This window comes from Nansenia antarctica (assembly GCF_963989245.1).
Source record: "Nansenia antarctica genome assembly, chromosome: 15".
NCBI lineage: Eukaryota > Metazoa > Chordata > Actinopteri > Argentiniformes > Microstomatidae > Nansenia > Nansenia antarctica.
This window is the reverse complement of record NC_137685.1, coordinates 21,068,627-21,096,126: the sequence shown is the minus strand read 5'-3', so window position 1 is coordinate 21,096,126 and position 27,500 is coordinate 21,068,627. Positions and strand designations below refer to the sequence as shown.

The 27,500-nt window shown below is 47.2% G+C and overlaps 1 protein-coding gene across 1 annotated transcript in view; it reads right to left on the bottom strand.

The window, feature by feature from the left end:
* ralgapb (Ral GTPase activating protein non-catalytic subunit beta) overlaps window positions 1-24,532 on the bottom strand; it is a gene marked incomplete at its 5' end in the record, with an annotated part of 33,767 nt that extends 9,235 nt beyond the window's left edge. The window contains 18 exon segments of the mRNA XM_080545620.1: window positions 3,836-3,987; window positions 4,565-4,747; window positions 5,147-5,268; window positions 7,404-7,542; window positions 7,668-7,732; window positions 7,953-8,100; window positions 8,302-8,416; window positions 8,722-8,889; window positions 9,078-9,279; window positions 12,375-12,594; window positions 12,904-13,055; window positions 16,402-16,445; window positions 16,447-16,566; window positions 17,030-17,161; window positions 20,536-20,722; window positions 21,526-21,695; window positions 22,061-22,263; window positions 24,356-24,532. Coding sequence (XP_080401746.1) covers window positions 3,836-3,987; window positions 4,565-4,747; window positions 5,147-5,268; window positions 7,404-7,542; window positions 7,668-7,732; window positions 7,953-8,100; window positions 8,302-8,416; window positions 8,722-8,889; window positions 9,078-9,279; window positions 12,375-12,594; window positions 12,904-13,055; window positions 16,402-16,445; window positions 16,447-16,566; window positions 17,030-17,161; window positions 20,536-20,722; window positions 21,526-21,695; window positions 22,061-22,263; window positions 24,356-24,532 — 2,699 coding nt within the window.
* Window positions 24,533-27,500: the final 2,968 nt, after the last annotated feature.

Below are 27,500 nucleotides of genomic sequence, written 5' to 3'. Positions count from 1 at the left end.
CTGGGTAGACGTTTCTATTGTCTCTGGTAGACGTTTCTACTGTCTCTGGGTAGACGTTTCTACTGTCTCTGGGTAGACGTGTCTACTGTCTCTGGGTAGACATGTCTACTGTCTCTGGTAGACGTTTCTACTGTCTCTGGTAGACGTTTCTACCGTCTCTGGTAGACGTTTCTATTGTCTCTGGGTAGACGTTTCTACTGTCTCTGGGTAGACGTTTCTACTGTCTCTGGTAGACGTTTCTATTGTCTCTGGGTAGACGTTTCTACTGTCTCTGGGTAGACGTTTCTATTGTCTCTGGGTAGACGTTTCTACTGTCTCTGGTAGACGTTTCTACTGTCTCTGGGTAGACGTTTCTATTGTCTCTGGGTAGACGTTTCTACTGTCTCTGGTAGACGTTTCTATTGTCTCTGGGTAGACGTTTCTACTGTCTCTGGTAGACGTTTCTACTGTCTCTGGGTAGACGTTTCTACCGTCTCTGGGTAGACGTTTCTACTGTCTCTGGGTAGACGTTTCTACTGTCTCTGGTAGACGTTTCTACTGTCTCTGGGTAGACGTTTCTACCGTCTCTGGGTAGACGTTTCTACTGTCTCTGGGTAGACGTTTCTACCGTCTCTGGGTAGACGTTTCTACTGTCTCTGGGTAGACGTTTCTACTGTCTCTGGTAGACGTTTCTACTGTCTCTGGGTAGACGTTTCTACTGTCTCTGGGTAGACGTGTCTACTGTCTCTGGGTAGACGTGTCTACTGTCTCTGGTAGACGTTTCTACTGTCTCTGGTAGACGTTTGTACTGTCTCTGGGTAGACGTTTCTATTGTCTCTGGTAGACGTTTCTACTGTCTCTGGGTAGACGTTTCTATTGTCTCTGGGTAGACGTTTCTACTGTCTCTGGGTAGACGTGTCTACTGTCTCTGGGTAGACGTGTCTACTGTCTCTGGTAGACGTTTCTACTGTCTCTGGTAGACGTTTCTATTGTCTCTGGGTAGACGTTTCTATTGTCTCTGGGTAGACGTTTCTACTGTCTCTGGGTAGACGTTTCTATTGTCTCTGGGTAGACGTTTCTACTGTCTCTGGTAGACGTTTCTATTGTCTCTGGGTAGACGTTTCTACTGTCTCTGGTAGACGTTTCTACTGTCTCTGGGTAGACGTTTCTATTGTCTCTGGGTAGACGTTTCTACTGTCTCTGGGTAGACGTTTCTATTGTCTCTGGGTAGACGTTTCTACTGTCTCTGGTAGACGTTTCTACAGTCTCTGGGTAGACGTTTCTATTGTCTCTGGGTAGACGTTTCTACTGTCTCTGGGTAGACGTTTCTACTGTCTCTGGGTAGACGTTTCTACTGTCTCTGGGTAGACATTTCTACTGTCTCTGGTAGACGTTTCTACTGTCTCTGGGTAGACGTTTCTACTGTCTCTGGTAGACGTTTCTACTGTCTCTGGTAGACGTTTCTACTGTCTCTGGGTAGACGTTTCTACTGTCTCTGGGTAGACGTTTCTACTGTCTCTGGGTAGACGTTTCTACTGTCTCTGGTAGACGTTTCTACTGTCTCTGGGTAGACGTTTCTACTGTCTCTGGTAGACGTTTCTACTGTCTCTGGTAGACGTTTCTACTGTCTCTGGTAGACGTTTCTACTGTCTCTGGGTAGACGTTTCTACTGTCTCTGGGTAGACGTTTCTACTGTCTCTGGTAGACGTTTCTACTGTCTCTGGTAGACGTTTCTACTGTCTCTGGGTAGACGTTTCTACTGTCTCTGGTAGACGTTTCTACCGTCTCTGGTAGACGTTTCTATTGTCTCTGGGTAGACGTTTCTACTGTCTCTGGGTAGACGTTTCTACTGTCTCTGGTAGACGTTTCTATTGTCTCTGGGTAGACGTTTCTACTGTCTCTGGGTAGACGTTTCTACTGTCTCTGGGTAGACGTTTCTACTGTCTCTGGTAGACGTTTCTACTGTCTCTGGTAGACGTTTCTACTGTCTCTGGGTAGACGTTTCTACTGTCTCTGGGTAGACGTTTCTACTGTCTCTGGGTAGACGTTCCCGTAGGCAGAGATCTAGGATCAGTTTAGGATACAACACTCCTGAGGACAGTATCTCAAAACGTTTAATCTAGATCAGAATAATACAGATTATTTTTGTATCCATCTATATATAATTTTTTTTATCCAGGGGTCAGATCCATCTGGCAGATTTGGGATAGAATAGGGGAAACAAGACAGCTCGATTTGATCCTGAATGGCAAAAAAGGATTTCAGTTCTTTTTTTTTTTGTTTCAGCAACTTCTACAATCAAGTCATGTTTTGTGTACTGTTTTTTCCATTCTTTTAGCTGCACACATATGGTCTATGAATGTGGTTCAAAGCAAGACACACAAAGCCAAAATGAACGATCAACAAAAACATTGAGAGACTAAAGCCCTGTCCGGATGGCATATTATTACCCGAGGACCTCGGTAATATTTTGTTACCCTTGGACCCCAGTGATTTTAATGACCGATCCGGATGGAATAAAACATATCCATGCATGTTTGCGTTTAGGGTGCAAGCTGCCATTTAACATCACAGTAGAAGAAGCTGTTCCCGCCGGATGTTTTGTCAGACCCACAACACAACGCACGTGTAGCAACAACAAGTAATTTGATTACTTGATCAGAGACATTTCATGACTGCTGATCAGATTTCCAGAGCGAATTTACGAACGCAGCCGAAACCACTCGTAGACTCGGTTTTTTTCATAACATGAAACTTTACGTTTTAAAGTACCCACTCGATATAATAAACAGCAGTTTAACGATCACAAAATACTCATAATTTGTTGATTGGATTTACTATTCTCCTTTGCCATAGGCTACTGGTAAGGGAGACTTTTGTAAATACGTGCGTTTGGGGCTGTGTGATAATCTAATTATGTGTAGTTATGTGTTTCTAGCATGTCGATGTTCTATCAGAATGTTGTGATGTTATCAAAATTAAGAAGATGAATGGCTGAAATGGCGCAAAGCGGGGAAAAACAGATACGACATCTAAAGTCTGGAACGATTATATTTCAAAACAATGCTTCCCTTTAACTCGGGTACGGGGGGCAAAATATTGTACGGTTATCAATACGTGAGTTACCTTGCGATTCCCACCCCTAACTTCATCCCTGTGTGTTGTCAGACACCGTGATTTATAGAGTGCCAGACCATACAAACTGCACAGTTTACAAGCTAATGTTAGGTAAATTCGCTAGAATTAACCTTTTAGGTGGTGTGGTTATCCGATAGTGGAGATTCAAGGGAGTCAATAATGTCATGATCCACATCCATTGTTTGCACAGAGCTCACCTAATACCTTAGATCTCACAGCCCGGTTAAAACGGTAAATTCTAGTATTAATATCGCGCAAAATCATGCAATGCGTACCAAATACTGACATGTCAATCCGGACGGTAATATAATTATCAGAGGAGTAAATCACTGACATGGTCGGTCCGGACGGGATAAAAATTACCGAATTACCCCAGGTAAAACATATATTACCGAGGTCCTCAGGTAATTTATATGCCGTCCGGACAGGGCTATAGTGACAGAAATAAAAGTAAAGGTTTTGAAATGAAAGAAAAAGGGAATAGGGTCAGATGGGGGTTGTGTATGTGTGTGTGTGTGTGTGTGTGTGTGTCTGTGTGAATGCAATGCAGGCGTATATCTATGTGTAGTGATATGAGGTGAGTCTAGGATACAGAGATATAGGAATCAAGACGTGTGGAAGGGTTCACTGTATTAATACAGACATTTTGATCGAGATTAAACTTTTTGGAAGTAATGGGCTCAGGACATGTGAAAACGTGGACCACCCTCCTACTCACCATGACAACGTGGCCTCCGCTGCGTCCTTCACCCTCATGGAGGCGGGGTTATGCTCCTTGTCTCCTTTATACCTCACTTCCTGTTCGCCGTTCTTGGACTTGCTGCCTGAGATGCCCAGCTCCACGATCTCCAGCACCTCCATCAGACAGTCCTGAGAGGAGACCGGTACATCACCGTCAACCTTTAACTCACCAGCTGCCCAAGAGCTCCGGAAAACACACCGCCTGTGTGTTTGTATGTGGCGTTCACCTAGCAACACTTATTTCAGGGTTCCCACACCTTCTGAAACATCAAATGCACTTTTCAAGGACTTTCAAGATTCCCTCCAATTCAAGGACCCAACGCGGCATAGTTTGAGACAGATCTAGATGAGAATTGATATAATAGGAACTATCCGCTCACAGACAACAATTAAAAAGAGAGGCTTTTGAATGTAGAGGCTTGAACACTGGATGGTCTCTTGCCTTCTCTACCACAGCAGAGCAAAACAATATATTGTGAAATATGTGTTGAGTTAAGCAGAGGGGGAGAGGGCGAGAGAGAGGGCGAGAGAGAGAGAGAGAGAGAGAGAGAGAGAGAGAGAGAGAGAGAGAGAGAGAGAGAGAGAGAGAGGAATTCAAGCACTTTCAATGACCCATGTCTATTTTCAAAACCTTTTAAGGCTTTGATTTTTTTTCCTCAAATTCATTCAAGTGTGTGCTTTTGTTTTGTCAGTCTCCCCCCTCTACCTTTTCGTTGAGCATGTCGGGGTGCTCGGTCAGCCAGACACACAGACACTGGAAGGCAGCTACGATCATGGAGTGGAGGTCTCTGGAGTGGAGGGGCGCCGGTCGGCTACACTGGTGCACGATGTAACCGCACACCGAGCTGACAGCGCGCTTACGGTCCGCTGACTCCACGCTCGCCCTCACCTGGGCAAGGAGGGGCAACACTGTCAGTGTGCGACTACAAAAACATCAATATTATTGGCCATTTAGCTGATGCTTCTGTCCAAGTAATAATCCACTAATATATATATATATCAGCATATATGGTCCCGGCGGGAATCGAACCCACAACCTAAGCGTTGTTAGCGCCACGGTCTAACAATTGAGCCACAGAGGACCACATCAACTTTGCTTAGTATGGGGGGACACTTATTAGGCACTGATTTGTAGCTTACTCGTTTTTACTAGCCGTTTGTTTAGGTCTTTATTCAGTGTTCTCTTATTTTCATGTCATGCAGTAGCTGGCCAGTTCAAAACGTGTGTTTGATACCATTCCTCGTTGCCGTTCATTACAATGTACCCGTCCTCCCCTGGGTAGCTCACCTTCGCCAGGCCGGCCAGCAGCTCCAGGGCGGCTAGTGAGATGCTCATGTCTGGCCTCCACTGGGAGTTGAGTCTCTGGGTGACCAGGTGGATGCTGCGGATGAGCAGGCCTGCAGCTGTGTCTGTATGGAGAGCTATGGATATAACCCACCCGTGCCAGCGAGCAACACACACACACACACACACACACACACACACACACACACACACAGACAAACACACAGACAAACACACAGACAAACACACAAACACAGACAAACACACAAACACAGACAAACACACACACACAGACAGACAAACACACACCACACACACCGACAAATACCAACAAACACACACACACACACACACACACACCACACACACCACACACCACACACCACATACACCGACAAACACACACCACACACAAGGGAGAGCTGGGGTTAGTAACTGTAAGACCAGGCAGAGCACAGCCAACAGGCATTAGGCTCTTCAAACACACGCACTCACACTCACACTCACACTCACACTCACACTCACGTCACTGAAGTAGCGACTTACTGGCCGTGTTCTTCAACCCAAGTCTTGGGGACCTACAGGAGGCGCTGAAACACACCTGATCCAACTGACACCAGGACTAGAACTGAAGAACTCGACCGGCTCGTTGTGGTTGTGCTGCATACAGCCCACAGCCAACCATGTCGTAACCTTCGCTATGACCACACACACAGCACGAGGACATGCATCGCATCGTCTGCTCACATCAAACAACAATCGGCAGCGGTGTCGCAATCGGAAGTGTTTCACTCAGTCTCACGGGTGCTTCCCCATACGCCGAGCCTTCCAACCGTAAGGATGAGGAAAACACTTCCCATGTCGACGACATCGACGTGTTTCGGGGTTTCAAACAAACTCGTCAGAGAAAGTCTTAAGAGACGGTGAGAGTCGAGTTGTTTAACCACGCCAAGTTGAGAGAGTCTTTCGTTTAGTAGCTGTTCAGTATAGCCGCCCTGTTTTAGCCACATATCTAAGAATTCATTCTCAGCCAGTCAGCTGGGCTGATGAATCCCCTTAGATCCTGTTCCAGCTCTCATTTAAATGAACATGCACACACTGAACACACTTACACATGCAGTTAAAAGGACACTCACTCATGAGTGGACACACATTAGAGAGAGGAGCCAGAGTTTACAGTGACAGACACTTCATTTCACAGTTATTGCATGAATCAGTGGAGGCAGATTGTAATACATGGAATGCATTCTAATGAGCCCCGTCCTTCGATGTCTACCTCCGCTGGTTAGGCCAGTACAATGGACCTATCGCTAAGCCACGCCCCCTTTGAAAACTCGGACAAACAAACAACGCTTCACTGACAGTGACTGACTGTGACTGAATGACATTCAATGACTTACAATGGTGGGAGTTGGCAAATTTCTGATTTCAGATTTACCACAGCAAGTAATAGACATGTTTTTTAAAGATGACAAGAATATTTAGTCTAGAAGCTTTTCACCAGCAGATATTAGCGAGTTGTTTGTCCGAGTTTTCTGCCTGTAGTGACTTTTGCTGTGATACGATTGGACAATTTCTATTTTGGGGCGTGGCTTAGCGATAGGTCCATTCATGACACAACATCACTGCAAACAGGAAGTACAGTAGGAGGAAGTTGTGATCGGTTTGGACACCTTTACCCAACGTCGTACATGTCCACTATTACAAAAGAAAGACTGCCAGATGTGGAAAATGAGAAGAAACGATGTCAACTCAACATTACAATGTACAATCTACTGTTGTTCTGTTCTGTTACCTCAGATCCGATACGTGACGAATAATAATAACAATACTTTCAGCGTTAGCTAGACCATAGAGCTCCATTGGCCCCTGACCCATACCCATCTGGGTATGGGCCAGATGGGTAGGGGTTCACACTTTTGGGATAATTCCATTGGTTCCATTGTACCAGGCAAGATGAATCAAGCACAGCTAAGTAGATAGGCTACTGTTCAAGGCCAGTGCCCACGGAGGGCATTCAGTGTTTCCCATACATAGACGAGACTGTGACAGGCCCGCCACAGTCTAATTTATCTCGCCATAGTCTCCGAAAGTATTTATTCATTTATTTATTTTTTGGCGGAAAGAGTTCGAGCAGGTTCGCAGCGCAACCCCCCCATCGCCCCACCCAGCCACTCCCCCGTGACACATTTTTAAAAATATGTGGTCCAACCGCCACAGTCTCACAAAACCCTGTGGGGAAACACTGGCGTTGTCTCACCGTAGTCTCTGAGCAGGGCCTGGGCGGGTCTCTCACTGTCCGGGGTGGTGGCCTCACTGCTGCCCCCGCTGGCGTTACTGATGCCACTGTTGTTTCTGCTATGGCTCTTAGCCAATGGGTGACTCCCGTCCACACTGCCCTGAGGGGAGGGAAACGGAACAGCGCGTGTGAAGGTTTTCATTTCCACCGTTTTACTTGTGTAGTTTTCCGTAGTAGTAAGGCGTCACTGTCTGATTGAAAGGAGCGGCAGGGGGGGAGTCTTACCACTTCGGTTTGGGTCCCGATGGACTCCAGCAGAGCAGAGTCTTGTACGATGTTCAGCATTGCACCTGGAAATACCATACGACAGGGGTTAGTTCAGTCCCCAGGTCATTCAGCGGTGAGGTCACATAAAGAAACGTAAGGGGCTTTCTCTGTCTTGTTGTCGAAATAAATCATTTCGAAATCAGAATCAATCGTCTCTGCTCTATTTGTTACAGTTCTATGTGCAGTGTTCTAGACCGTTAAGTAAACCCTAGCCCAAGCCCCAGCCTAAGTGGATAGACTGACCCAGGATCATCTGAGTGTTGGTCGGGTCCGTCTCCGTCTGCAACGCCCCTATCAGGATATTGACCAATCGCAGCTTCAGAGACAGGAAGGTGACGGCTCTGTCGTGAAGTGAGGCGTCGTCGTTGCTGAACTTCCCCTCCAGGAGAACCTAGAGAAACGGGACGAAAAGAGATTTACTTTGAACCATGGAACCTTCGAGCACGGCGCTTAGGTTGGGGGTTCGATTCCCGCTTGGACGGTACATACTGACAAATGTAATGTAATATAATTAATCATGAGTCGATTAATCAATAAACCTGTAACCATTCAGAATATTTTTAAGTGACCCATGATCAAAGGGAGTGTGTACCTCTGACTTGACATGGCCAAAGTGGTGTGGTAGAGGCAGCATGGACAGCAGGATGTTGATGGAAGCTCTCCGCAGCTCAGTAGTGTTCACATAGCTCTTAAACTTAGTCAGCTCCCTGGGAGGGAGAGAGAAGATGAGCCAACTGAAAACACACTCTCTCAACACAGACCAAAGCATATTTAGATCTTTGCACTGTCATGCATGCTAGGTTTTGAAATGTCTACCTTTTAACCCCAGCTGCGTAAGTGTACGCGCGTAAAATGCCTGTGTGGGCCGCGAATACTTTTGAGATTTTTAAGTGGGCCTCGAGTCCAAAAAGGTTGGGAACCGCTGGTGTAGACATGTTTAGAATGCAATCCAGAGCCAACTTGTTGTAAGACCCTGGGGAGAAACCCTTCTGTGCACTAGCGCCTCCCTCACCGGTCTGGCAGGATGTTCTCCAGGGCAGAGATGAAGTAGGGGACCACCACGTTGACGCCCTTCAGGTCCGAACAGAACAGAGCCGACGAGTTGAGGATGATGCTGGCCAGGACCGGTCGACAGATGTAGTCGGAGATCTGGAGCCCCTGCATCAGAATCATGTAGAACCTGTAGAACCGAGGAGATACAGTGGGACATGTGGAGTAGAGATAGAACCTACGTGAGGAAACGCACGGACGGACAGACAGACACACAGAGACACACAGACACATAGACACACACACACAGACACACAGACACACAGACACAGACACACACACACACACACACACACACACACACACACACACACACACCTGGACAGGTAGACAGGCAGGATCTCCTCCCCGGTCTTCTTGCTGCAGAAGATCCTGCAGAGGGTCCCGCAGGCCTCGGCCCGGCCCGCCTCGTAGTTGTCGGGGAACTCGTTGGCGTCGAACATGGGGTTGGAGGCCATGGTGTCCGTAGACATCTGAGAACCTTTCCTCCTCATCTCCACACCCGCCTGGGTGGCTAGGGCTGGGGGGAGGGGGAGTGAGGAAGAGAGAAAGAGAATGAGAGGGAGAGAGAGGGGGAGGGAGAGCGAGAGGGAGGGAGGGAGAGCGAGAGAGGGAGGGAGAGGAAGAGAGAGAGAGAGAAGTTGGGGAATTGGGGAGAGAAGATAAAAGGATGTTACATTTCTTTGCGGTGCATAGGTCATCGTTCATAGGTGAACAGGGACTGCTGACACAAAGAGTTTGCAGCAAAGTAAAGGATGTGAAAAAACAATAACAATAGCTGCTTCAGCTGGCAGGACTTCAAAAACGCAGCTGTCACTTTCTTTCTTTTTTTTTTTAAAGATGCTTCTGTTCATTCAGCTGCACCATGTTTTTCCAGGGTGATATCAAACTGACAGAGACCTGTCATCTCTGGGAAGACAACATCCTCTGGTTTACCGCTGTCAGGAATATCATCAAGGTTTTTTCTCAGCCAAACTGTTGTAACTGTAGTATGGAGCATTTACACTGCCTCTCTCTTGTCTAGCCATGCTGCTTTCGAGTACAGGGCTTGACTTGGATGACATCAAACTCCCTGAAGTAGATGTTCAGAACGGGTGCTTTGTAAAGACACATCTTTGTCTGTACTGGGTTTAGACTAGACTAGACTCTCATATTGAAGTAGAGTATTTATCAGCTCCAGGGCAGGCCGGTGGAGACGGAAATCGGAGGACAGTCTCATTGACATTAGGGGGTGCAACGGTTCTCGGTTTTATATTGAACCGTACGGTTCTCCATCCACGGTTCAATACACACTAGTGAACGTCGGTTTTTTCGGGCTTATGCTGCGTTCCATTGAAAGTCGGAGGTGGAGTTTGTCTGGAAAGCAGTTGCTTCTTGTTCAGATGTTTGTTCGTGGCGAGCGGAGTTGAGAACATGGCAACAGTTTGAGGAAGCCGCGGATAGCTACAAATCTGCGTTGTGGGGTCATTCATTTCGGTTTTGGCATTGAATATAATAACGACGGAACGAAAACAGTGAACAGAAATGTCGCAGAAATGCTTCACGCCTGCCGTATACGCGCATAATACATAATACATAATTCATGGCTAAAGTGCACTTGTACTTTCATTTCCTCTCTTATACCAGTAGTCACGGCTAAGAGGCACTTTTACATTTTGAAAGTGTTTTTTGTTTACATATATTTATATTTTTTCCATATTATAAAATAGACCAGTCATATTCTGGAATGGTGTCTGAATGTTAAAGTTCCATAAGTATAAGCAAAATAAAGTAACAGTTTGTAAAATAGTAGCATTTTCTTTCTCCTCGTAAACACACAAAACACGTACCGAAACGATACCGTGACCCAAGAAAAGAGGTTCACACCGAACCGTGGGCCAACTGAACCGTTGCACCCCTGATTGACATGCATAGAATGAGGATGAGGACTGGTATGAAATACACGCTGATGATGCATAGAACGGAACGAGGATTGGTATCAAACCGTTCATTCCGTCTCATGCATTACAATGAGCCTGTCCTCCGATTTCTACCTCTGCTAGCCTCCCCTGGTTCAGACTAGTCTACGCTCCCGTCGTTCGAGCGGAATAGTTTTTCCGAAAAACAGTCTAATGATCATCTCTGTGGAAACGCACACGAGGCAGCGGATGACAGACCTTTCCCAGCATGCATTAGTCAGGTACTGAAGCCTCCATACAAACTCAAGGGACCCAACTGAGGAGCGAAGAAAACTGCCAAACTCAGGATGACAAACCGAGGAGGGCTGGCTGGTAGTTTCTTTGGAAATTACGTTAGTTTGAAAACCTTAGAAGGGGGGTACGCAATGGCATGGTCCAGGTGTGACGGGGAGAATAATGGTATGATTCGGGTCTGAAGAGAGGGGAGGGGGGGGGGGGGGCGGGGTATATTGGTATGACCCAGGTCATGACCCTAGTGGCAGCATAGCATGTCAGTTTGATCCAGGCCAGGCAGATTGGGGATTGGGGGCTTAGATCTCTGGCTCAATCCCAAAGCAGCCCCCTAGCCCCCCCCCCCCATTGGCACTTCAATAGATCTAAGGATTGGATAGGTGTGACAGTTCCACCCAGCCTATCAGAGGTAGATGCCGATATTCTCATATGACTTATCCTATCATCTATCCACTCCTTTCAGATCTAGAGAAGAGGGTTGGGGCTGATTTGGAATTCAGCAAGCATCACTCTCTCACCCCAACACCTGTATGTTCTCTTTCTCCCCCCCGCAAGAAATCAATGCAACCAAATGACTCAATAGCAAATGTAAAAAAAAAAAAAAACGAAAACATAAGTGCTGATATACATAGGCCAACTTAAATATATGACTGCGTGTTAAAGGGACGCTCATGTTCCTACTTACAAGATTGATAAGAAAGGAGAATTTGGAAAAATGTAGCTGCAAGATAATAGAAAAATCAAATGGAAACAAATCAAATGTCGGCAGTAGAAAGAGACGGTCTCATTCATGGTTCAAGAATGGATCTTGTGTTCAAGACTTGGTTTTATGGTGATAGTTCTCTACGCCTTTAAACTACAGACACTGCTGGTCAAAACAAGAAGTGGTTGAGTAACAGACAACCACCATGCAGATGCAGGATGAAGAACAGAACTAACCCAGTGAACAAAGAATGGAAAAACAGACCCTAACCCAGTGAACAAAGGATAAAGACAAAGCATTCAGACGTTTCTGTCCTTTAAATCGTTTTAAGTTCCCAAAATGTACCACCTGAATGGCTGTTGCCGAGCTACGCTACACTCCTTGATCCTATCATAGGGCTTTCACACCGGCAGTTCCGAACGCCGGTTCGCGTTCGTGTTCAGAAACCTCCGAACGTTGGCGCTGTCTGGCGAACGATACACTGGTATGAACGCGGGCTCGTTCGCCAGACAGCGCCAACGTTCGGAGGTTTCCGAACGCGAACGCGAACCGGCGTTCGGAACTGCCGGTGTGAAAGCCCTATCAGAGATGTCAGGTAAATTTGCAGGTAGGAAATTGGTAAATACCGGTCACCCTCACCCTCACCCTCACCCTCACCCTCACCCTCCCACTCCCACTCCTAAAGACCATAACAGATGCGTCTCAGAAAGCCTAGTCCATTACCAGTCAGACTGTTGTCCCTGCTCAGGCCCGAGTGCAGCTTGCAGTGCACCAGCGCGGCGTCGAACAGCCACTGGCCGAACAGGTTGAGGACGCTGTTGACCTTCGGCCTGGTGGGGGCGGGCAGGGGGCGGGGCTCCGAGCTGCTCTGGTTGGGGCTGGAGAGAGGAGAGGTGGAGGACGACTGGTGCTGGGACGCCTTGGGTTGGTGGGCTGTGATCGCCTGGGGGGGGGGGGGAGGAGGGAGAGGGGGAGGAGTCACACATCATAAAGCTCTACCTCTGTACTAATGAGCAATTGTGCCACCTGTCACCTGTCACCTAACTCACACAAGGCTCGCTGACTTACTTGTCATAGAGGAATATCCATCCTGGTGACGATCACAGAGAGCACTGTTTTTACTGTTTACATTTTGAGAACCGTAGTACTGAACGGACAGACTGAAAGACAGACAGACAGACAGACAGACAGACAGACAGACAGACACACACACACACACGACAGATTCCCATGTCGACGGGAAGGAACCTACTGTAGACGTCTTGCTGGTCGTCTTGGTAACCCCCGTGGGTTTGTGCCTGCGGCTGTGCGGGGGCGTGGTGTTGGTGGTGGTCGGGGGCGGCGGCATGCTCAGTCTGTTGACAGGGGTGGGCGGGGCACTGTCAGACCGCGGGCGGGAGATACCTGAGGGGGAGAGGAAAAGGGGGGAGGGGAGGGGAGGGAGGAGTAAGAAAATAAGAACACAAATGTCGATGGCTGCAGGTAGAAGCAGTAGATGACGGATCAGATACCCCACCCCACCCCACCCCGCCCCTCCCCTCTCCCCGCCCAAATCACGACTGTTACCATTAGGGGGAAGCGACGCAACACTGGCCTCACAGATCAGCCTGCAGGGGCCTCATTCTTTACCATTCTCGTGTTGACAGTGAAAACAACCAGAGGCCGATTGAATCTGGTTTCCCCTCCACCCGCATTGTGGTTAGCAGTCAGATCGGGAATGTTAGTCAAAACAACTTGTCATTTGCCCCCGAGTCCTTTGAAAACTGTATTTAAAAGGACAATGTTTTATTTAAAAAATACATTATAAAGGCCTCAAATGGAGGGAATGTCTCAGTTACAGTTAACTTCTCGGTGCGGAGAGGTGGCTCGTAAAGAGCCACTCTGATTGGGCAATGCGGTTTAGTTATTTCAAAAAGCTCGGAGTCTCTCTCCCTTCACAGCTCAGACGGACACATGCGTGCACCTACTGTAGAACACACAGATCACGGTCAACTTAAGACATTGATTGGGTTGAGTGAGTCCACAGGGATCAAAACCATATAAGACACGACAAAGATTCTCCATGTTTACAGTGAAGCTGAAAAAACTGGGTGCAGGACATTTCACAGAATTCAATGCTAATGATGTGACGCTACAAGGTGCACTACTGCTATTGAACCAACATGGTGATTATTATGGTCTGTTTGGTGTCTAACCTCATAGGCGAAGGCCTCTGTGATGCTGCTACTCGAATCACATAAAATACCATCCAGTGGAGGCTGGTGGAGGTCGAAATCGAACGACGGGCCTCATTGTAATGCATGGGAACGGAATGAGGAACGGTATCAAATTCAAACGCCGCTCGTCATTCTGTTCCAGCGTTTGATAACGTTCCTGGTTCCGTTCCGTGCGTTACAATGAACCCCGTCCTCCGATTTCTACCTCCACCGGCCTCCACTGACGCCATCACAGAATATGACAGTGCCCGATGTACAATGAATGGAAATACATACATTGATTTCCATGTTAATCTATTCCTATGGTGCTTTTATAAAAGGTTACCAGTTCTAAGGGTAGGGTCATAAACTCTGATGGCTTACTACAGTAGTGTAAGTACTACACTATGTACCAAACAAACAAAGGTAACATAATAAGGAATGTGATTCAACAAAACAAAAACACTTTTCCAAAATGTCCGCTCCTCAGGATTGAGATCATTGTTGCTATGGTGCGGAGAGTACCGAGTGATTATGGTTTAGATCTGGTTTGAGAGCAGTTTAGAGTACAACGCATGCAACTGGCTCCACCACACAATCATGTTTTTTTTGCCAACCCCAGCAAAAATCCAGCAAACAGGCGTTCAGATCCCTTCTGATTGGTTGGGAGTACTACTTCTATTTACTACCATAGGTGGGAAGGCGCTCTCGGAAATTGTTCCTAGACACTGCAACACCTGAGGGAAGGAACGTTAGCAAAAGCACAGCCTCAGATATCAAACTACTGTACTCTCTACCAAAAATGGATTATACTGTATTGGTTATTTATTGTTAGACAAGACCATAGATCAAAATTGAGACTCAAAAAAAAGCTTTATAGAATATCATTCTGAAAATGAGTAGTAGTTCATGAATACTGTAATCATTTCCTGGATGTGTAATGATTAAGAAAAAATAGGATATTGGTATAGTCAATTCAATGGTTTCAATCAAGGGTGAACCTGTCAAGAAAGCAGGAATTCCTGTTCCCAATCAGGAAAACAGTCCCGTCCCTGATCCTGTATTTATGTCCTGTCATAATGTGACGGGAATTGACGTGGGATTTAGTCAAGTCGTGCGTATACCTAGGGAAGGAAGCCTGTCACGTATATGGGTCCTAGAAACTGTCACTCCTGGAGAACAGAGAGGGACTAGATCTGGTTCTAAGGAGCACATGAAGAGGGAAGAGAAGAAGACAAAAAAGACAAACAGTTATGCCTGTACTAGACAGAGATAGAGAGTCTGTGTGTGACTGAATGCACTCACTCACTCACTCACTCACTCTCAAACTCTCGCAAGAAAACTTCCACACCTTAGCATGTTTCTGATGTGGTGGTTTTTACATCGACCGAAAGAAATACATTTCATGTACTGAAGTAGTGTTGCGAAACAGAATCTGCATACAGTACAACACAGGCAACGTGTTCCTATTTCTTTACCTCGCTCAGTGCCGAGGGTGAATAAAAAATCACCCAAACTGTCAACGTTCGAGTGTACGGCTTTGTTCACAGAGAACGCATCGACGATGATTCTTCATTTTGTAGCCAATCAAAGTGTCGTTGCTAGGTAAACACCACCTAAAACATTTGGCACTCTAGGTGGTGAGTGTTTACGGAATGCCTTGGCAAGTTAGTGAGTTAAACGCGCAAAGGTGGCTTGTGTAGAACTGTACACTGTATTGTATGCAGAAACACAGAGAGTTCTCTCTAGGAACATGGTATTACAGGTCCAAGACACTTCTAAGGAGGTACAGAACACAGGCCATGGGGCTGCAGAGAGATTTGATGAAATGAAAGCATACATGGATGCATGGATGCATGCATGCATGCCTGAATGGATGGATGGATGGAGTGATGGATGGATGGATGGAGGGTTGAGTGAGTGAGTGAGAGAAAAGATGAAGTATGTTTCTTGTTTTAAAAAGGCAGGTAGGTAAACCGAGCTAGCCTGATGGGTGGGTATGGCTGCACATGTAACAGAAAATCAAGGTTTTATGGCGTAACAACTAAGCTTACGTCTTTCGACACGATTGTGATCAATTCAATTCAACATCAGAGCAGGTGAAACCTTATAACCCTTGATTTGAATGGTCATTTCTCTGAGACAGACATGCAGTTTATAAAGTACCATATGAGGGCAGTTTTTCGGGAATGTCTCTCTTTGCCACTGCGACACCTAGGGAGGAAGACACATGTACATGATCCCTTCACAGCAAATCACACAGACGTCAAGTTAGAAGCCCATTATGGATATTGAAGGCAATCGCATTCAACCATCACTAATGCATAGCAACTTTTCCGGCTAAGTTAAGATCGTCTTTTTTTTTTGGGGGGGGGGGGGGGGGGTAGCATCTCTCCCAAGCTCAGAGCGAGGGAATGGATCGGTCTAAGTACCCATGCTTAGACCAATCCCATGCTTTTAAATCCATAAAGGGTAAAGCGCACTTATGTGCAGGGAAAGGTGGAGCGATGTGGGGTTGCAGCGATGGGAGCGGGGGCCAGGTGTTCTGTTCTTACCCAGGAAGGCGTCGACCAGGCAGCTCACCCCCCGCATGGCCCTGATGCTTGAGGCAGGGGTGCTGGACCACCTCCTGGGGGACCCCCCCGCTCACACCCAACAGCTGCTCCTGGAACTTTGGCGTGGAGCTGACGATCGCTGGGTTACTCAGGTCCACCGGGTTACTGCATGTGGATGGTAGGGGGTGGGGGGAGGGAAGAGAGAGAGAGAGAGAGAGAGAGAGATAACTGTGTTAGCGTCTCAACTGAGCATGTGTAGGATGCACGCAAGCTGTGGTAGCATGTGTCAGAAGCTAGCTAGCTGTGTTAGCATCTCACCTGAGCGAGCTAGCTGTGTTAGCATGTGGAGGCGGTACCTAGCTGTGTTAGCATCTCAGCTGAGCATGTGTAGGATGCGAGCTAGCTGCGGTAGCATGTAAACCATATAGCCTTTATTTATGTAAACCAGCTCCTTCCCTTCTTGTGTTTATTATTTTATTTATTTTTTAAGTGTTTTTTTTTCTTTCCTAACACCAGGGGAGCCACCCCTCCTAAATTTCGTTGTTTGGTACCTGTACTGTAGCAATGACAATAAAGACCATTCATTCATTCATGTGTCAGAAGCTAGCTAGCTGTGTCAGCGTCTCACCTGAGCATGTGCAGGAAGCGGAACCAGGTCTGGGCCACACAGTCGTTGTCCATCTCAGAAGGGATCAGACTGGCGTCCTCCTCTGGGACTTTGAACGGAGGGAAAGACGGACCGTACGTGAACCGCAACAGTCTGCCAACAAAAAAACACAACAGTGTCAGGCAACAGCAGCGACAGACCAAGGACCCTCAAGAGACCGGGGGGATAGGGGCTAGGACCTAGGAGGCTAGGAGATAGGGGCTAGGAGGCTATGGCCTACTCTAGGTGGTTGGATGTTGTTTCAGGACAAGGTTGCTGTTGACCTGCTGTGAGTATAGAGATGACTTTGCTCCACTATAGAAGGGTGGCATCCCAAGTAAGTGTCTAGTGTGTAGTATGTAGTGTCTAGCAGCTAGGGGGTAGTGTCTAGTGTCTAGGGGGTAGTGTCTAGGGTAGGCCTAGTCAATAGGCGGCCCGCGGGCCACATCCGGCCCACGGAGGATTTTTTTCTGGCCGTTTGATTCATATTGATATTATTAGAACATTACACAGCAAGCATATGGCTCCTAGTAAATATATTTTTCTGTCCATTCCCGATTGAACGCCGTTTTTGGGCAAGAATTGGCTCTGTCAATGTCCTCCAGTAAGAGGCTTTATTAATAAATAAAAAAGATTCCCTATGCTACGTGCCTTGCGCGCATGGATACGTTTGTGCGCTCCACAAACAAAACGACTTTTCCTCAGTCAAGCGTTCAACCGCAGCTGAGCGGCATTTAGTGAACTAGCTAGAAGACAGACCTCATATTATTTGAAAATGTCGCTGTCTACTCTGAAAAAGAGGAAGATTGACAACGAAAATCGCCAGTTCCGTAAGGAATGGACAGAGAAATATCTATTTACTGAGATTACTACAAACGATACTAGAAAACAAATATGCTTGCTGTGTAACGAGTCAATCGCTGTCTCAAAGGAGTACAATTTGAGAAGACACTTCAACACTAAACACTCGAACTTCAACACAAATTACCCAGAAGGATCAGATGCACGCAGACAAAAGGTGCAGAGCCTAACCGCGAACTATGAGCAGAGACGAGATATTTTGGCCCGGTCCTGTTCCGAGCAAGAGAGGACGACAACAGCCTCCCTCCGCGTAACATGGATTCTAGCCAAAAAGAAAAAGCCGTTCACTGATGCAGAAACTGTCAAAGAATGCATGCTAGCTGTTCTAGACGACGTGGTGACGGATGAAAAGGTTAAGAATAGTGTCATTACTTCTATTCGGAAAATCCCAATGTCAGACACAACTACAATTAGAAGAGTGGAGGCACTCGCAACGGATGTTTTCGAAACGCTTTTGGACAAGCTAAAAAAGGCAGAGGTAATGTCGCTAGCTGTTGATGAGTCTACCGATGGCAGTGATGTAGCAGAGCTATGTCTCTATGTGAGATTCTTTGATGGTGAGTGCTTTCGTGAGGATTTGCTGGGTTTAATTCCACTGGAGGGACAAACAACAGGTCAGATAATTTTTGAGAAGATCGTTTCCTTTTTCAACGAGAATGGACTAGATTTGCAACGAGTCAACATGCTAGCCACAGATGGAGCCCCTTCCATGACTGGGCGCGTGCAGGGACTCTCCGCTCGTCTTGCTGCCCTCGCGCCACAGATGAAACCACTGCACTGCCTGATACACCAGGCCGTTCTCTGCGCCAAGCTAAGTGGTGAGTTAAAAGGCACCATGGACAATATAATGTCGATGATCAATTTCATCAGAGCCACCTCGAGTCTACAGCACCGTTTGTTTCGCAAACTTTTGTCAGATATGTCAGCCGAGCACAGTGATTTACTTGTACATAATGACATTAGATGGCTAAGTAAGGGTAACGCACTAAAGAGAGTTTGTGAACTCAGGCACGAGATCATTGCCTTTCTCCGGGGCTGTCACCACAAGAAGGCTGCCCCTTTTCTAGCCCAAATGCAAGACGATGAGTTCATGGCAGATGTCTGCTTTTTAAGTGACATTTTCCAGCACTTGAACGGACTGAACCTGCAGTTGCAAGGGAGGGACAAAACCGTGTGTGATCTAGTGGACAGACTGAATGGGTTTAAAAGGAAGCTAGAGTTATTCTGCATTGATCTAACCCCCACGAAAATGCTGCACTTCCCAACACTACGCGCTCTGATCAACTCGTCATCAGCACAGATTAGTCCTGCGATGACAGCATTTATCGATAAACTGATTGATAACTTTGCTGCGCGGTTTGATAACTTTAATATTCCCGCAGAGGTGATGAGATTTACTAAAGACCCCTTTTCTGTTGATGCTGGGGGAGAGTTTGCAGCTGAAGCCAAACAGGTGCTTCCGTCACTGGACGAAGGCTCCCTGCAGTTAGAACTAATAGACATCCAAGCATCGTCTGATTTGAAGCATGATTTGAGATCATTGGCATGTGAGCAGTTTTGGGTTAAACTTAACCAGGTACAGTTCCCAAACACCAGAAGGTTGGCCTTTTTTCTACTTACTATGTTTGGTACAACGTATACTTGCGAGTCAAGCTTCTCGCATATGAATGCAATAAAAACCAACACACGTGCCTCCCTCACAAGTGTGCACCTCCACCAGTGTCTGCGTATTGCCCTCACTCCATATGAGCCTAACTTTGCAGTGCTTGCCAAGTCAAAGAAATGCCATTTCAGTCACTGATTAGAGCACTGGTTGATGATTTTTCTTCCTTTTGAGGGTTTGTTAAAGCAGACGTGAAATGCACTGATGATAGTAGGCTAGAGTAGAGCACCGATATCCAAGTGGGCCTAATGTAGGCTAATCTGTTTTTTTGTTTTTTTTAAAGGGAGACATTTTATAAAAGTAAAAAATTACTGGCACAACTTACTGATAATGCCATGACATGAGCACTTGATGTTTTTGTCTTTTATTTTGATTCGTTTTTTTTATGTTTTGAATTGAGTTGTAGCAGATGTCAAATGCACTGATTAGTAGAGGATAGATTAGTAACAGGAAAAAAGTAATCTGGTTTGTTTTGTTTTATTGAGAATGAAGACTGTGTAGCCTACTTCTGAGTGATATACAGTAGTATGAATAAACACTTTTGATGCACAGTATTCAGGGTATTGTTGTTTTTCATTTTCACATGTAGGCTAAGCGTTACAAAACGACACTTAATTAAAGTTTGGCCCCCATACACATAACATTTGAATAAGTTGGCCCTCATACAAAAGTAATTGACTAGCCCTGGTCTAGGGGGTAGTGTTTAGTGTCTAGGGGGTAGTGTCTAGTCGGTAGTGTTTAGTGTCTAGGGGGTAGTGTTTAGTGTCTAGGGGGTAGTGTTTAGTGTCTAGGGGGTAGTGTCTAGTGTCTAGGGGGTAGTGTCTAGGGGGTAGTGTCTAGGGGGTAGTGTCTAGGGGGTAGTGTCTAGGGGGTAGTGTCTAGGGGGTAGTGTCTAGGGGGTAGTGTCTAGGGGGTAGTGTCTAGTGTCTAGGGGGTAGAGGGTAGCGGGTAGCGGGTTGTTTACCTGGCCGTGAGTGCAGCGATGACCTTGCTCCACTGCTCCACCACGGGAGGGTGGTGTCTCCAGTTGGCCAGCATCTCCCTGGCCGTCTTCCAGTAGGGGGGGGTGGGGAAGCAGCGGGCGCAGGCCAGGAACCACACCTCAAACAGCACGCTCATCAGCTTCTCTGCCAGCTTCTCCGCTATGCCCCCTGAGAGACGAGTGGGAAGGGTGGGGAGGGTGGGAAGGGTGGGAAGGGTGGGGAGGGTGGGGAGGGTGGGAACGGTGGGGAGGGTGGGAAGGGTGGGAAGGGTGGAGAGGGTGGGGAGGGTGGAGAGGGTGGGGGGGGTGGGAAGGGTGGGGAGGGTGGGGGTTGGGTGGGGAGGGTGGGAAGGGTGGAGAGGGTGGGGGGGTGGGAAGGGTGGGGAGGGTGGAGAGGTTGGGGGGGTGGGGAGGGTGGGGAGGGTGGAGAGGGTGGGGGGGTGGGGAGGGTGGGAAGGGTGGAGAGGGTGGGGGGGGTGGGAAGGGTGGGGAGGGTGGGGAGGGTGGGAACCGTCAACAGTGACAACAGTGGACACTCATCATCCATAATATCAACCTGTTGACTTGAATCAAAAAATGATTTAGGTACATAAGGTCAACAACAACAACAACAACAACAACCACCACAATAACAATAACAACAACATGACCGCATGCCACAATGACATTTACACAAACTAAAGCGATGGCATAAGAATATCAAATAATGAATGTCCATAAGAAAGATCTTAGTCATAGGGCTGCATGCAACCCATCGGTGCCACAGTCAGGCTACAGTGTGTGTGTGTGTGTGTGTGTGTGTGTGTGTGTGTGTGTGTGTGTGTGTGTGGAGTATGATCTATAGAACAGGGGTGTGTCTTCACAGTGTTTCAGTGTTTCAACTTTTTGCGGATGGAAATGCAATTTCGAAGTTTTTTTTCCTGACGTATCGTTTCCGAGCTAGCTAGCTAGCGGACTGACTGACTGACTGACCTCCCACAGTGGGCGGGGCCAGCATGGTGTCGTTGATGCGCAGCAGGAAGAGCAGCAGCACCTCCCAGGTCTCTCTGGCCATGCTTCCGCCAGACTCCCTGGCTAGCTTCTGCACCGCCGTCAGCACCTGCTGACACAGACGAAAGTGCATGGGGCTGTAGTGCTCCGGTCTGGGGGAGGGGGGGGGGGAGAGTGAGGGGGAGAGAGAGAGACAGAAAGAGGGATTGAATTGAATCAGTCTGTCAATCAATGCATCAAATTACATTCACCCCTCTTCATCCATGCATGAAACTTCTAATCTATCCATTCCATGCCTATCTATGTTTACCTATCTATCTATCTATCTTAGGGGCTAATCCGATAACATTTTTAAGACCTACCGACTCATATTTAAGACCTGCCGGCTCATATGTGGGATTTCAGATTTTCACATTTAAGCGGGACTTTTTAAGACCCCCGCGGGAACCCTTGTATCTACTTAGAGAGTAGCTTCTGTCCAACGCTCTCTCTCTGGTGGGGGTGTCTGGTGCCCTACCTGGGCAGGAAGAGGTTGTGGAGGTGTTTGAGGATCGTCTGGACGTAGCGGTTGGGCTCCTTGATGATGGGCTGGGGGATGGAGTCTCGGGTGGAGACCAGAGCCATGATCCAATCTGTGTACACGTCCACACACAGCTTCACCGTCTCTCCGTCCAGCGGCAGGGTCAGGCCGTAGCACAGCACCTCCATGGTCCACTTTACCTTCAAACACCATCGAAAACTTGATTTAAAACAGCGATAGTGTCACCCCATCCACACTGACAGGGAGGATCACAGCATGACCAAAATAAGAATAATAACTTAAATAAAAAGACATCTAATCAAATCAACAGAAGACAGATTGTGAGGTCAGGGAGACAAAGGGGAGGGGGGGGGGGGGAGAGAGAGAGAGAGAGTATGATCTGACTGACACTTGTAAGATTGTAGAGAAAACATGTGTTTGGTTATTGAATCCAGAGTTGATAGCAATCTCTTCTGGCCCTCGGGTTAGTAACTTTCAAGGTAAGAAAACATTTGAGTAACTTCAACGTGGGTCATGTCAACACACGTCGTGTTCAAAACACATCACTTTAAGCTATATTTTATTTGCACAAAACACAAACCCTGGGGGGGGGTATTCCATCAACACCTCTAAAGGAAAGTCCAGGCTTATTTTGGTAAGTTTTGCAAGACTTAAAAATAAGCCTGAATTTTCCTTTAGCAACGTTGATGGAATACCCCCCCGTGGAAGGAATGTTGTGGCGCGAGTACACACAACGTTTCTCTCAGAGCCCAGAGCTGTGTCCGCGCTGCTAGCAACTACTACTATCAGGTGAACTATAATAAGCAGGGCAAGACAAGAGCAGGCCCTTTATAAGGACATGCCTCCCTACATTCCCTGGCAGAAGGCTTGCATATTTCTTAGGCTGGCCCCTCTAATAGAAAGACAGACCGGCCTTATCTAAAGGCCCTGTTGTTGCCTCACATTTCTCCACCATGTTGGTGTAGTAATGCAATTGCACACCCGGCAACATAGATTTAAAAGCACTCGGAATGATTTTAGCTCGGGTTTTTACTGTGCGCCATTCCATTACGGATTGCAAACTCATGTAGGGAGGTGTCAGAGTGGCTAGCTGGGGAGAGGGGTAGAGAAGCGGGGTGCAGCGTGGGTCTGACTGGGCTAGTCACTATCCTCTGGCTGGAGGGACAACAACAACAGGGCCGATCACCAGGGGGAAACACAGGATATCCTGCCAGTGTTACCACCCAGCCGCACAGCACTGATACCACACAAACATGTGGAAGTGAGCATATTTTCCACTGACAAAAGAGGTCCAGTGCGGGCACACACACACACACACACACACACACACACACACACACACAGACACAGACACACACTCACAGACAGACGCACATACACACACACACACACACAGACACACACACACACACAGACACTCACAGACACTCACACACACACACACACACACAGAGACACAAAGACAGACACACACACACACCAAAGAGAAAGGATTACAACAAGAAAGGAACACAACGGAATGCAAAGAGGCAGGATGTGGAGTGTGTTTGTGTGTGTTTGTGTGTTTTTGTGTGTTCGTGTGTCTGTGTGTCTGTGTGTCTGTGTGTCTGTGTGTTTGTGTGTCTTTGTGTGTGTGTGTGTGTGTGTGTGTGTGTGTGTGTGTGTGTGTGTTGTGGCATTTTTCAATCATGCATGGCAAAATAAACATCCAGCCAGGAGAGGTTGTGTATACAGGGTGCAGTTGACCGTTCAGCCTTGGTGCTTTTCTAAAAATAAGGGAGTGACGAACTCTATGGAGCATTAGGGTTAGCCTAGGCTATGTGGTGCGTTGTGTTTGTAGGAAGTCTATGGAGCATTAGGGTTAGCCTAGGCTACGTGGTGTGTTCTGTTTGTAGGAAGTCTATGGAGCATTAGGGTTAGCCTAGGCTACGTGGTGTGTTCTGTTTGTAGGAAGTCGTCAGAACAATGGCAGAGGAACTTGGAACTGAGTGGGGGGAAACTTCTCCCTTTACAGCTCCAAAGAATGCCCTTGAAGTTAACCCTAACCCTAAAGTCCAGCTACAAATGGTTAACAGCCAAATGAAATGACCAAGGCTAGAATAAACATGAAACGTGTGGTCATTTATTTTAGAAAAAATTGACAGTGATGAAGTGCGCTGGAGCCCCCCCCCCCTCCTCCCTTAGCCCCAACGAGACAATGGGCAGAGGGGTATAACCAAAGAGGAGGGTGTTGTGGGAATTGTTATCCGTCTATGCCATCCCTATGGTTACCTCTTTGTCGGTCTTGAGCAGGCTGTCTGAGGTGGAGCCCCCCAGCGCCACCCCCAGGGGTCTGACCACGGCGTTAGCCACATCGCGTCCCACCGCCGGGGGGTAGGTGTGGAGGACGCTCAGGTGCCCTGGGTCACTCTGGACCACCAGGTGGAGAGACCTCCACTCCGAATACATGGCGGCAGTGATAAGACTTCTACTGGGTACAACGGCTACCTGGATGAAAAAGAGAAGCAGAGTAGAGTTTGTCTAGAATCGGGAATGACTGAGTGAGGGAACTGACAACTAAGAGTTAGGCTCAATAGTTCCATTGTAGAAAGAGAGGCCGAGTATATTGTCTGTCTACTCGGAAACGATTGTGGTGAAGCTACAAGTTATACTGCAGCTGATTCAAGCTGGGCTAATCACGAGAAGAGAGACTAGCATTTGTGAGAGAAATACAGTCAAGTGACAATCAAATCAAAAGGCACTTAAACTCTTCCTGAGACTACTACGCTCGACCAGCCTGGTGTTTCCATCTCAAGGTGGTACTTGCCTTGACCTTCTGATACACACCAGTTCCATGTTTATCAACAAACGTCATGGGGGACAAAGATAAGGGCCTAAAGGCGTATGTGAAGTACTGTTGTGTGAACGTGCCAAATTACCTTTCTGGTATAACATTGAACAGAAGGCTGGACGTGTTATCTTTCACAGTGATCTGAATGGAATGTTAACATTAACAGAAAAGTTCTGCATGTGCCAAGCGGTGGATAGGAGGGCTTGCTGTTTCCCGCTAAGTAACATCTCGCAAATCTACCCTAACTCTAGCACTTAACCTCCTAACTCCGGTCCTACTTTTAGCACCATCAGCCCTAGGTCCAGCCCTAACTTCAACCCTAACCCTTGTCCCAGCCCCCTAACTCCACCCAAACCCCTAGCCCCAGCCCTTAACCTCTTGTAAGCCCCAGCCCTAACTCCAACCCCAACTCCAACCCCAACCCCAACCCTTGTTCCAGCCCTAACTCCACCCAAACCCCAGCCCTTAACCTCTTGTAAGCCCCAGCCCTAACTCCAACCCCAACCCTTGTTCCAGCCCCTAACTCCAGCCCCAACTCCACCCTAACCCTAAGCTATAACCTCCACCAAGGTCCAAGGTCCAATCAAGGACCCCAATTGAAATAAGCCAGTGGCTTTCTTGGGTTTTTATCCTGTTAGTTGACCTTGTATGTAATATGTACTTTCATGTACCTACTTCTGCAAATCTTCTAATAAAGTTTTCAATCAATCAATCACCCTAACCCTAAGCCCCAGCCCCAACTCTCGCCCTAAGCTCCAGTCCCTAACCACAGCTTCAACCCTCGACAGACACAGCTGCTAAACACCAACATCTGGTGACACTGATTTAAACTTCACAACAGAAGTCTTCAGACCCAGACGAGAGAGACACCAGCTTGTTTCAAAGCAAACGCTTTGCAACAACGGAGCCAAGTGGGTTCCTTCCTTGTTTGCAGCTCGCTAACATATATCTAGCTAGTATAAACAACATTATACTATAATAGACCACAGCTAGCTCGTAGTTAAACAGCGGCTAGCTAAGCTAGCAAGCAAAGTGAACAGGGGAGCTAGGAGCTGAACGGTTTCTAGGGAAGCTTCAGGGTGGCTCGAGCTAAACGGTAGCTACACACTGCACTACAAAACAAGCGACATTTAATTGTTTATTAATGCCTGTGTGGTGTTATTTTAAAAATGTTGACATTTTTTGAGTTAGTAATTAATAAAATACAAAGGTTCCATCTCACAAAACATAATGGAATGTAAAAACTTTGACGCTCAATATCTCTGAACTGACGAAAAACTGACGAAATGATAGACTGACGAAACCTTATCGTTCTAACGTCACGAATATGAGCTCGAGCTAAACGGTTGGTCCTAAGCTCACGAGCTAACGAGCTACACACTGCACACACAAACAAGCGCGAGCGAGTCGTCACTCTGAGCTCCAGGCCAGGTGTCTGTCAGTGACACACGAGCCCCCTGTCCCTGTGTTGTTGTACAGGCCGCACTGCGCGAGCCACTACCGCTGGCTGCTTCCAGACGGCCGTGCAACAAACAATATGCACCGGTGAATGCATGCATGCTCGTTCGCTGTTCTTTACCTGTGTCAGAAGCAAAGACTGTCATATTAATCTTCCGTATGTTCAGCTAGACTCAAAGAGAGAAGCGAGGATACTGCAGGAGAACCACCATGGAGCAAATCCAGACAGTGTCATGCATAGAGGGGATAGGAACTCTCTCCAAACACGGCGTTTCGCCCCGGGTGGGCGGCGCTAAAACGTCAGAGTTGGGTGGGCGACTTCCTCTAAAAACACTGCATTCCGCCCCCCAGCCCGAACAGCGGTTAACAGTGGGGCGTTGGTTGTATGGAAGCATATGGATATTGTCTGAAAGAATGCATGCAAAAGTGGAACATGCAATTGCAATCTCATATTGCATTAGCATTTGAATTAAGTCAGCCATATGCTTCCATATTGGTTGTAGTGTGTGTGAGCACATGCGAGCGGAGGAGGGGGGCACGGAGAATAATTATGTTGCTGTACGAACTTGAAGTCAGATAGTGCTGGAAATGTTTCATACATAGTTTTAAACTACCCATGAGCAAACCCTATCCTAGCCCTATCCTAGGCTATTTGACTGTGGTAGGACTCAGACCTCCTCATCCATATTGCTGTAGTTTTATCCTTGAGCCAGTAGGGGGCAGCAGAGAACAGGAGAAACAGATCAACAAGTCAAGAGTCATTCTTCTAGTGATTAATACATGACATGATGGCAGGGCATACTTTGTGATTACACTGGTCTTTTATTAAGTCTAGTTTCCGAGAGAGAGAGAGAGTAAGAGAGAAGAGAGAGAGAGAGAGGGAGAGAGAGAGAGAGAGTAAGAGAAGAGAGAAGAGAGAGAGAGAGAGAGAGAGAGAGAGAGAGAGAGAGAGAGAGAGAGAGAGAGAGAGAGAGAGAGAGAGTGAGAGATGCCCAATCAGACCCTTCAGCAATGATAGCCAATGGAGAGGCTTCATTGACACACCTAACAAGACATACTTCATGAAAAACTAAGACCAAACTTAACAGTCACATCATGTCTCACCATATTGGACAAACATGATCTACT